Source organism: Arachis duranensis, chromosome 4 (genome assembly GCF_000817695.3).
Source record: "Arachis duranensis cultivar V14167 chromosome 4, aradu.V14167.gnm2.J7QH, whole genome shotgun sequence".
NCBI classification, from domain to species: Eukaryota; Viridiplantae; Streptophyta; class Magnoliopsida; order Fabales; family Fabaceae; genus Arachis; species Arachis duranensis.
This window is the reverse complement of record NC_029775.3, coordinates 30,446,431-30,458,030: the sequence shown is the minus strand read 5'-3', so window position 1 is coordinate 30,458,030 and position 11,600 is coordinate 30,446,431. Positions and strand designations below refer to the sequence as shown.

The following is an 11,600-nucleotide window of genomic DNA, read 5'->3' as shown; positions in this document are numbered from 1 at the left end:
CCATGAAGAAGAAGCTCACAACCATGCCAGAGAAGGCCCTGTGAATCATGCTGGGCAAGAAAGGAGAGTTCTAGGCTCCTACATCAATCCAAACCCAGGAAATTATGGAAGTAACATCCAAAAGCCCACCATACATGCCAACAACTTTGAATTGAAACCCCAGCTCATCACCCTTGTTCGGAACAATTGCTCATTTGGAGGAAGTGCACAAGAAGACCCCAATCAACATCTAACCACCTTCCTAAGAATATGTGACACTGTAAAGTCTAATGGCGTTCATTCGGATGTCTATAGGTTGCTTTTGTTCCCTTTTTCACTCAGGGACAAAGCATCTAAGTGGCTGGAGTCCTTCCTGAAGGAGAGCTTAACGAATTGGGAAGACGTGGTAAACAAATTTTTGGTAATATTCTACCCTCTCAAAGAATCAACAGGCTGAGAGCTGAGGTACAAACCTTCAGGCAACAAGATGGTGAGACTCTCTATGAGGCATGGGAGAGGTTTAAGGATTTAACAAGAAGATGCCCACCAAAAAACATGTTCAATGAATGGGTTCAACTACACATCTTCTATGAAGGTCTTTTTTATGAGTCAAAGAAGGCCGTAGACCATTCATCAGGGGGCTCTCTAAACAAGAAGAAAACCATTGAAGAAGCCATAGATGTCATTGAGACGGTCGCTGAGAATGACTACTTCTATGCTTCTGAAAAAAGCAACACTTGAGGAGTAATGGAGCTGAACCACATGGATGCACTATTGGCTCAAAACAAGATGATCACCAAGCAGCTAGCAGATCTTACCAAGAAGGTGAAAGAAAACCAAGTGGCAGCAGTCATCACCTTATCACCAGCTCAAGAAGGAGTGAATGTAGGAGAAGAAGGTGACTAGGAACAAGCCAACTATGTTGGAAACTCACCTAGACAGAACCATGATCCATACTCTAAAACTTATAATTCTGGTTGGAGAAACCACCCTAATTTTGGATGGAGAAATCAACAAGACCAAGGTCAAGACCAGAGACGCCACAACCACAATCCCAACAACAATGCAACTTACCAACATACCTCACAGAGATCTATCAACACCCACCTAATCACCCTTCTCAACCACCTAACCCCAACCCACCATCACCAACCGAAGATAGACTTTCTAAAATTGAGACTCTACTTGAAAGCATATGTAAGGAAATTCAAGACAGTAAAGTTTTTCGGGAAGAAGTGCGATCCAATATGCAGAATCAAGATGCTGCCATCAAGAAACTTGAAACACAAATTGGCTACTTATTCAAGCAAGCACCTGGCCACAACATTTGCAGCAACACTAATTCAACTCCAAGGGAGGAGTGTCAGGCTATCACTCTCAAAAATGGGAAGGAATTGAGGGAGATCCACAAGAAACCACAAGAGAAGAACTCAGATGAAAAAGAAAAGGGACAAGAGGAAATGCAAGTCTCCACTCCTAAGCCCCAGCAATATGGAGAAGTGCTGAAACCATGCTTCCCAAAAGCCCCATACCCCCAGCAATTAAAGAAGAAGGGATAGGATAACCAATTCTCAAGGTTCTTGGAAATCTTCAAGAAACTACAGATCAACATATCCTTTGCTGAAGTAATAGAGCAAATGCCGCTCTATGCCAAGTTCTTGAAGGAGTTAATGACTAAGAAGAGAAGCTAGAAGAACAACAAAACTATGATACTCACCGAAGAATGCAGTGTCATTATCCAGCACAAACTACCTCAGAAATTGAAGGATCCTGGGAGTTTCCAAATCCCTTGTATCATAGGGGAAATCACTATAGAGAAGGCTCTATGTGATATAGGGACAAGCATAAATTTGATGTCCTTAGCAATGATGCGAAAGATGAGGATTGAGGAGATCAAACCAACAAGAATGGCCTTGCAACTAGCAAACTGGTCATTCAAATTTCCTCACGGAATAGTGGAAGACTTGTTGGTGAAGGTAGGAGACTTTATCTTTCCAGCAGACTTCGTAGTATTGGACATAGAGGAAGGAGCTAAGACCTCTATCATCTTGGGAAGGCCATTCTTGGCCACCACCAGAGCCATCATTGATGTCCAAAAGGGTGAGCTTGTCCTTAGGCTACATGAGGAGAAAGTAATATTCAATGTGTTCAAGGCCATGAGTTACCCACAAGACTCACTGGGAGAATGTATGAGGTTGGACTCAGTGGATGCTGTGGTGTAAGAAACTCTTGAAGAAGAAGAACTTGAGGGGTTAACAGAAGAAGAGGAATCAGCATCAAGCAAAGAGGTTGCAACAGCTGAAACTCATGTTCATGGCACACTAGAGGGAAAGGATAAAAGAAAAGAAGCACCTAAACTTGAATTAAAGGAACTACCACCCACTCTCAAGTATGCATACTTAGGAGAGCATGAAAGTTATCCAGTGATCATAAATTCAGCCCTCAACCAAGAACAGGAGGAAGAGTTGCTTCAAGTCTTACAAAAGCATAAGGATGCCATCGGATGGACACTTGCTGACTTGAAGGGAATCAGTTCGGCCATATGCATGCATAAGATACTATTGGAAGATGATGCCAAACCTTCCATTCAACCACAAAGGAGGCTGAATCCAATTATGAAGGAAGTGGTATAGAAGGAAGTCATGAAGCTGTGGCAGGGAGGAGTAATCTACCCAATTTCGGATAGCCCATGGGTCAACCCCATCCAAGTGGTCCCCAAGAAAGGAGGAATCACTGTGGTACCCAATGAAAGGAATGAGCTGATCCCTACAAGAACTGTCACAGGATGGAGGATGTGTATTGGTTACAGAAAACTCAATGAAGCCACGAGAAAAGATCATTTCCCACTTTCCTTCATGGACCAGATGCTAGAAAGACTTGCAGGACACGCATACTATTGTTTTCTAGATGGTTATTCAGGATATAACCAAATAGTGGTTGATCCAAGAGACCAGGAGAAAACATCATTTACTTGCCCATATGGGGTGTTTGCCTATAGGCGTATGCCATTTAGGCTATGTAATACGCCAGTAACTTTTCAATGCTGCATGCTTTCCATCTTCTCAGATATGATAGAAAAGTACATTGAAGTCTTCATGGATGACTTCTCAGTATTTAGAGATTCCTTTCCTAATTGCCTAAATCATCTTGCCTTGGTATTAAAAAGATGTCAGGAGACCAATTTGGTCTTGAATTGGGAAAAATGTCACTTTATGGTGACAGATGGAATAGTCCTTGGCCATAAAGTTTCTAACCAAGGTATTGAGGTGGACAGAGCTAAGGTGGAGCTAATTAAAAAATTACCTCCACCAAGTGATGTCAAGGCAATTAGAAGCTTTTTGGGGCATGCTGGCTTCTACAGAAGATTTATTAAAGATTTTTCAAAAATCGCCAAGCCCTTAAGCAATCTCCTTATGTCTGATAAACCATTTATCTTTGATGAGAAGTGCATGCTTGCATTTGAAAACTTGAAAAAAAAGCTATCCTCAGCTCCTATCATCACCCCACCTGATTGGAATTTGCCATTTAAACTGATGTGTGACGCATCTGATTTCGCAGTTGGGGCAGTGTTAGGATAGAGAAAAGAAAATTTGGTGCATGTCATATACTATGCCAGCCAGGTTCTCAATGACACTTGATAAACCCCATTTTTAGGGTTTATCTTGTATTGATTTTTGGGGATTCTATCACCTTTTATCCACATTTATTCAATGAAATAGCATGGTTTTGTATATTCTCCTTTAATTGTGCTTAAGAGTGAAAACATGCTTTTTAGGTCTTAAAATGACTAAATTTAATTCACCTTAATTCCATTAGATGCCTTGATATGTTTGTTAAGTAATTTCAGATTTAGGAGGCAAAGATTGGATAAAGGAAATAAAGGAAAAGCATGTAAAAATGGAGAACTCAAGAAGAAATGAAGGAATCGCAAAAGCTGTCAAGCCGACCTCTTCGCACTTAATAGGCCATAACTTGAGCTACAGAGGTCCAAATGATGCGGTTCTAGTTGGGCTGGAAAGCTAACATCGGGGGCTTCGAAATAATATAAGATTTTTCCATAGTTGCTACACGTTTGGTGATGCGCACGTGCACTGTACACGCACGCGTCGTTGCTGCCATATGATCCACTTAAAGCAATACGTGGCCAGCAAATTCTAAAGCCTTGTGGGCCCAATCCAACTCATTTTTGATGCTATTTAAGCCAAGGATTGAGGAGGGATGAACAAGTGAGTTACCATTAGTTTAGTTTAGCTTAGTTTAGTAGTTAGAGTTAGTTTCTAGAGAGAGAAGCTCTCACTTCTCTCTAGGATTAGGATTAGGATTTGGTTTAGTTCTTAGATCTAGATTTTAATTCATCTTCTTCTACTTCTATCTTCTCAATTCCTTGTAGTTACATTCATTCTTCTTCTATTCTTTTGTTGTAATTTCCTTTATGTTGTTCTTGTGTTTTGTTGTAGATCTACTTTTGTTTCTTCTACTCTCTTTCAATTCAATCAAGGTAATTCATAATAAATGTGTTTCTTTTGATTGTTATTGTTAATTCCTTTCAATAATTGTTGTTAGATTTCATTCTTGTTGTAGATTTCATGTGCTTTCTTTCTATGCCTTTTATGTGTTTGTTAAAATGCTTCTTCTAGCTTTAGTGTAGATTTTGTTCCTCTTGGCCTAGGTAGAGTAATTAGTGACTCTTGAGTTATCTAATTCCTTTATTGATTGATAATTAGAAGTTGCTAATTGATTTGAATGCCTCTAAAGCTAGTCTTTCCTTTAGGAGTTGATTAGGACTTGAGGAATCAAATTGATTCATCCACTTGACTTTCCTCCATGGTTAGAAGTTAACTAAGTGGTAGCAATGAGCAATTTGTGGTTACAATTGAGGAGGATAACTAGAATAGGACTTCTAGTTCTCATATCTTGCTAAGAGCTTTGTTAGTTGTTAGTTTATTTTCTTTGCCATTTATATTTCTTGTCTAAAATCTCAAAAACCCCAAAATAACTCATAACCAATAACAAGACACTTTATTGTAATTCCTAGGGAGAACGACCCGAGGTTCAATACTTCAGTTTATAAATTTAGGGGTTTGTTAGTTGTGACAAACAATCTTTTGTATGAAAGGATTATTGCTTGGTTTAGAAACTATACTTTACAACGAGATTTCATTAGTGAATTTCTAAGCCGTCAAAAATCCAATCATCAAAATGGCGCCGTTGCTGGGGAATTGCAATGGTGTTGTGTTATTGGTTATTGTATATATGTGAATATTGTAAATATGTTTGCTTTTTGCTTCTTTGTTAGTTTTTAGTTTGTTCTCTTTATTTGTTCCTATTTTTTGTTTTTGCCCTCTCTTATTATCATGAATTCTCACTTTGGCTATGAGTGTAGTTACAATTATGTTGTAGGTGATGAGAACTATAATGAGAATGTGTATCAAGGATGGGATAACCAAAGGTGGGAGGAGCCATATGCATATGATCAATCCTCTTGGCAACAACCTCCACCAATGCACTATGAAGAAGAGCCATTCTATGATGCATTTCAATCCAATGGCTATGGTGAATCACCTTGTGACTTTCAAGAACCACCACCATATGCCTATGAACTATATCCTCAACATAACTCTCAACCATACTCACAAGCCCCTTCTTACCAACCACCTTCATATGACCCTAATCCATATCTATCCTACCAACAACCATATGAGCCATATGAACCACATATAGAGCCACCACCATTCCAATATCAATATTTTCAAGAGCCACCTCCTCCACATTATTACCAAGATGAACCACCTCCAATATATGAAAATTTTCAACCACAAGATGAATACTACTTTCCACCACAACCTCCCATGAAAGAATACTCATATCCATTGATCCAAGAGCCACATGATCCTAATCATATAATCCAAGAGGAACAAGAGTCAATGGATCGTCTCAAGGAAGCATTGGATCAATTTCAAGCAACCATGGAGTGTGTTGTGCAACAAGTGGAAAGAGTTGAGAATATTGAACCACCACAACTCTACCAAGAAGAACCACCTTCCCACTATGAACCATTTCCCCAAAATGAGGAACCCTTCCACCCACCCCAATCTCTAATGGATGAAAACCTTGGTGTTCTTGTTCAAGGGCAAGAAGAGATGAAAAGGGATGTGCAAAATTTCATGGCCACCTTAGATGCGGTAACAAATCAATTAGCCTCCCAATGCTTGAACACTCAAGGAACTTCCACGGCTACATGTGGAGAATCGAATGAAGAACATAGCATGAAGGAGAGATTGAAAACTCCGGTGGGAAATGAGGGAAGTTACTTTGTATTGGAACAATTGGAGGAAGCTTTAATTTTTGAAGACAAGGAAGAAGCGGTAGAAGACTTAAGAGATGCGGAGCCTCCATGGTAACATAGAGTTGAAGAAAACCCTCCAAGATGATTGAAATTGATGCTAGGGAGGAAAGTGCACACCTTCCAAGGCATATTCCATATGAAGACTTGGATGGGATAGAGCAAGAATTGAGTTCCCATGGCAATGAAGAGCAAGCATTAAGTCCTAGTGTTGGAGAATCCTTTCAACTTGAAGAACCTTCTCCCGGTGCATTTGAAAATATTGTGGAGGTAAACTTCTTTCACCCTCTCAATTATAGTTTGATTAAGGGAAAAGGCTTAGATAGTATTACTGAGCAAAGGAATGAATTAGAGAAATCTTGTGAAGAGGTGGAAGTCCTTAGAAATAGAAGGATGGGAGTGGAATACGCTTTGTCAAGATCGTTGGAAGCATCTTTGCCTAGGTTGTCATCTACTCCTTCACTTGAGTGGATAAAATTCATTTCTATTAGCTTTATTGTCCCACTTGAGTATGGCTTGCTTGAAACAGATGGTCAACTTAGGATGCTTTGTGGGATGAAGCGTAAGCGAAAGATGTTTTGTGGTTGGCGTTGTAAATCAAGGCTCATTTTGGTTGATACTTCAAGAGTTGAATACAAAGGTGGGAATAGTGCTCAAATAGATGGGTCTAGGAGGATTGTTGGGCACTTCATAGAGGATTCTTCTTGTTCACCACCCGGATGGACTAATAATGATGATAAACTTCAAGACGGGTGTGAAAACAAAGTGTGGGATCCCGGATTACAAGAAGAGGACCAACTTTGGGAGCCCCAAGCTTGTTCTTTTCATTTTCTCTTTTTATACATATTAGTGATTAGTTTAATTTCATGTTTTGATTAGTTTTTTGAGTTTAATTAGTATTTTATTATGTTAAATAAGGTTTTAGGGTGTTTTGGTAGTTGTTTGGAGGATTAGAATTCTTGGATTGGTGCAAAAACATAGAGAAAATTAAAAAAAAAAACAACAGAGCACCATCCATGCGTACGTGCACTGTACGCGTACACGTGCACCAAGCGTTTTCGACCAACCACGCGCGTGCACCATGTGTGTGTACGCGTGGATTGAGAAGTTCCACATTCCATATATTTTCCAGAGGGTTGTGCCTGCACTGCGCCAACGTTGTGCCTTTGGCACAACCCCACTCGCGCGTACGCGCACTTGATGCATACGCACAACTCTCGAAATAAGCCACCGATGCGCGCGCGGCATGCGTGCGTACGTGCGGATGCCCTTCCTTCACTACATTTTTTTCTTCTCCTCTTTCTATTTCTTTCCTTCTCCTTTCTTCTTCCCTTCTTCTACCCCCCATCTAACACTCCCAAATACCATTGTTAACCATTTATTTTAGTTAGTTAGTTAGTGATTAGTTAGTTAGTTTTAGTTAGTTTTCATTCCATTATCTCTTTTTCATTATAAGTGTTGGATTGATATCCTTGTTTACCATTAATTGCTGCTGAGTATTAAAAAGGGATGTTTTCTTAACATCATTATGTTTATAATCTTTGTTGGATTCTATGATTGAGGTTATACTTTGCTACTTGGTTTTGAGTTCTTCATACTTACCTTTTGAAAATACCAAGTGATGAGAATTGCCTTCTTTAATGCTTGTTTTACCTTACAAGTTCACTTAAAATATCTCAAGCACACTAGGATAAGTGAAATGCATGCTTCTTTTGTGACATCGCCCTTTTATGCTAACGTGTGTTCTAAAAGGCGCCCAATTTAGAATTCACACACTTATTTGTCACTAATGTCACACTAATTCACTCACTCAATTCTAGTAATTTACCTCATTCCAACAATGTATGCTTCCTTGCTTTTGTTCTCTCATCTTATGGTGTTATATTTTTGTTTTTAATGATGAATGCACCACAAGCAATAACGGAAGCAAGACTAAGAACACGCAGCAATCCAGAGAGTCGCCGTACCCCCTTGCTCATCTTTGAATGCACCGAGGACGGTGCAAACTTTTAAGTGTGGGGAGGTTGTCCGACCGGTCGGCGATTTTGGGTGACAAATTTCTAATTCCAACACTTTTGCATTCCATTTTAGGTTTTTAGGATTCTTGTTGCATATATATACACAATAAGCTTAGTCAAAATAATAAAATTTTTCAAGAATTCTATCTATAGGGCACCAATTGATTTGAGTGAAAACTTTTCATAGAACTTTCTTGAATTATATATATTGTGGAACATGAATTTTTGAGCTAAGAACACAAGCAAGTGAGATTTGAGCCTAATGGTGTGGTTACATCTTATAACCACTTATTTTCCTTCTTGTGTGCATTATTCTCTTTCTATGATTGTAATCTTTGAATTGTTTGATTCTTTATATCCATTATTTTATGTATTCATGCATTTATATGATTGAGGCCGTCATTTCATGTAGCTCACTTACCCAAATAGCCTTACCTTTTATCTTCCATTGTTAGCCAATTTGCGCCTACGATTAACCCACTTGTTCTTAATTTAGCACATTACAAGCCTAAAGCGAAAAAAAATAAATGTCCTTATTTGGATCTTTGATTAGTTTAGGCTAGTGTGTGTGAGCAACATTCAAGAGTGGGAAAACTTGGGACATTGGTTGGGAAAAAAGGGTGTATTTTGTATTTTTATTGAAATTTGGGTACATACTCATGTATTGATCAAATGTAAAACCTTATGCATTGATGCTCTTGTATATAAAAAAAAAGAGAAAAAAGAAAAGAAAAAAAATAATATGGAAAAGAAAAAAATATAGAAAAAGAAAGAAAAAGAAGAAAAAGAAAGAAATAAAAAAGGGATAAAATTCCCCAAAGCAAAGTGTAGTCCAATAAAATCAATGCATATGTGTTGTGAAATAAAAAGGAATGCATAAGTATGTGAAAAAGTGAGAAGGATAGGTAGTTAGGTTAGCACTTAATTGTATAGGATGTCATAGGTTAGGTGGGAAGTTTAAACTTATCAAAGATTCAAATTTCAAGCTCACTTAACCATATATGCATCATACCTTGACCCTAGCCCCATTACAACCTAAAGAAGAGACCTCATGATATATGTATGTATGCATGAAATATTTGTTGATTGTTAGAAGAAAAACAAATCTTGGAAAGTATGATTAGGAGAGAATTGACAGAATCAACCCCAAATACTTGAGCGAATAGAGTGCAAATACATCCGGTGAGGGTTTGATGCTCAATAACATGCTTCCATCCATAAATATCACTTTTCATGCAAGTTTATAAAAATATTTAATAACTCAATCCAATTGTGGATTAGACTTGCTAGTCCTTAGCCCTTGTGCATATATGCTTCTTGGGAATTAATTTATTTTGACCAAGCAATTGCATTCATGTAGATAGTTGCATATAAGTAGATTGCATTTAGTTAGTTTCCATTGAATAAATGCCATACCCTTACTTCATTCTTGGTTTAAGCATGAGGACATGCTAGGTTTAAGTGTGGGGAGGTTGATAAACCTCATTTTTAGGATTTATCTTGTATTGATTTTTGGGGATTCTATCACCTTTTACCCACATTTATTCAATGAAATAGCATGGTTTTGTATATTCTCCTTTAATTGTGCTTAAGAGTGAAAACATGCTTTTTAGGTCTTAAAATGGCTAAATTTAATTCACCTTGATTCCATTAGATGCCTTGATATGTTTTTTAAGTAATTTTAGATTTAGGAGGCAAAGATTGGATAAAGGAAAAAAAGGAAAAGCATGTAAAACTGGAGAACTCATGAAGAAATGAAGGAATCGCAAAAGCTGTCAAGCCGACCTCTTCGCACTTAATAGACCATAACTTGAGCTACATAGATCTAAATGATGCGGTTCGAGTTGGGTTGGAAAGCTAACATTTGGGGCTTCGAAATGATATAAGATTTGCCATAGTTGCTACACGTTTGGTGATGCGCACGTGCACTGTACGCACACGCATCGTTGCTGCCATATGATCCACATAAAGCAATACGTGGCCAGCGAATTCTAAAGCCTTGTGGGCCCAATCCAACTCATTTTTTATGCTATTTAAGCCAAATATTGAAGAGGGATGAACAAGTGAGTTACCATTAGTTTAGTTTAGATTAGTTTAGTAGTTAGAGTTAGTTTCCAGAGAGAGAAGCTCTCACTTCTCTCTAGGATTAGGATTAGGATTTGGTTTAGTTCTTAGATCTAGATTTTAATTCATCTTCTTCTACTTCTATCTTCTCAATTCCTTGTAGTTACATTCATTCTTCTTCCATTCTTTTGTTGTAATTTTCTTTATGTTGTTCTTGTGTTTTGTTGTAGATCTACTTTTGTTTCTTCTACTGTCTTTCAATTCAATCAAGGTAATTCATAATAAATGTGTTTCTTTTGATTGTTGTTGTTAATTCCTTTCAATAATTGTTGTTAGATTTCATTCTTGTTGTAGATTTCATGTGCTTTCTTTCTATGCCTTTTATGTGTTTGTTAAAATACTTCTTCTAGCTTTAGTGTAGATTTTGTTCCTCTTGGCCTAGGTAGAGTAATTAGTGACTCTTGAGTTATTTAATTCCTTTGTTGATTGATAATTAGAAGTTGCTAATTGATTTGAATGCCTCTAAAGCTAGTCTTTCCTTTAGGAGTTGATTAGGACTTGAGGAATCAAATTGATTCATCCACTTGACTTTCCTCCATGGTTAGATGTTAACTAAGTCGTAGCAATGAGCAATTTGTGGTTACAATTGAGGAGGATAACTAGGATTGGACTTCTAGTTCTCATATCTTGCTAAGAGCTTTGTTAGTTGTTAGTTTATTTCTTTGCCATTTATATTTCTTGTCTAAAATCTCAAAAACCCCAAAATAACTCATAACCAATAACAAGACACTTTATTGTAATTCCTAAGGAGAACGACTCGAGGTTCAATACTTCGGTTTATAAATTTAGGGGTTTGTTACTTGTGACAAACAATCTTTTGTATGAAAGGATTATTGCTTGGTTTAGAAACTATACTTTACAACGAGATTTCATTAGTAAATTTCTAAGCCATCAAAAATCCAATCATCAACACTCAACGAAATTACACCACTACCGAAAAGGAATTGCTGGCAATAGTTTTTGCATTTGACAAATTTAGATCAGACCTCATTGGCTCTAAAGTTATTGTTTTCACTGATCACACAGCACTCAAATATCTATTTGCCAAACAGGAGTCAAAACCAAGACTAATCAGATGGATCTTATTGTTGCAGGAATTCAACATTGAGATTAGAGACAAAAAGGGTGTGGATAAC

The 11,600-nt window shown here is 37.8% G+C and overlaps 1 protein-coding gene and 1 non-coding gene across 2 annotated transcripts; one reads left to right on the top strand and one right to left on the bottom strand.

Moving 5' to 3' along the window:
• Nucleotides 1-429: 429 nt before the first annotated feature.
• On the bottom strand, nt 430-536 carry LOC127746998 (small nucleolar RNA R71). Its single transcript, XR_008008803.1, has one exon. It is a non-coding gene; the product is annotated as a small nucleolar RNA R71 (small nucleolar RNA).
• A 1,149-nt stretch (nt 537-1,685) lies between these two features.
• Nucleotides 1,686-2,201, top strand: LOC107483957 (uncharacterized). Its single transcript, XM_016104571.1, has one exon. It carries the CDS (start codon nt 1,686-1,688, stop codon nt 2,199-2,201), a length of 516 nt encoding a protein of 171 aa, XP_015960057.1.
• The last annotated feature ends 9,399 nt before the right edge of the window (nt 2,202-11,600 follow it).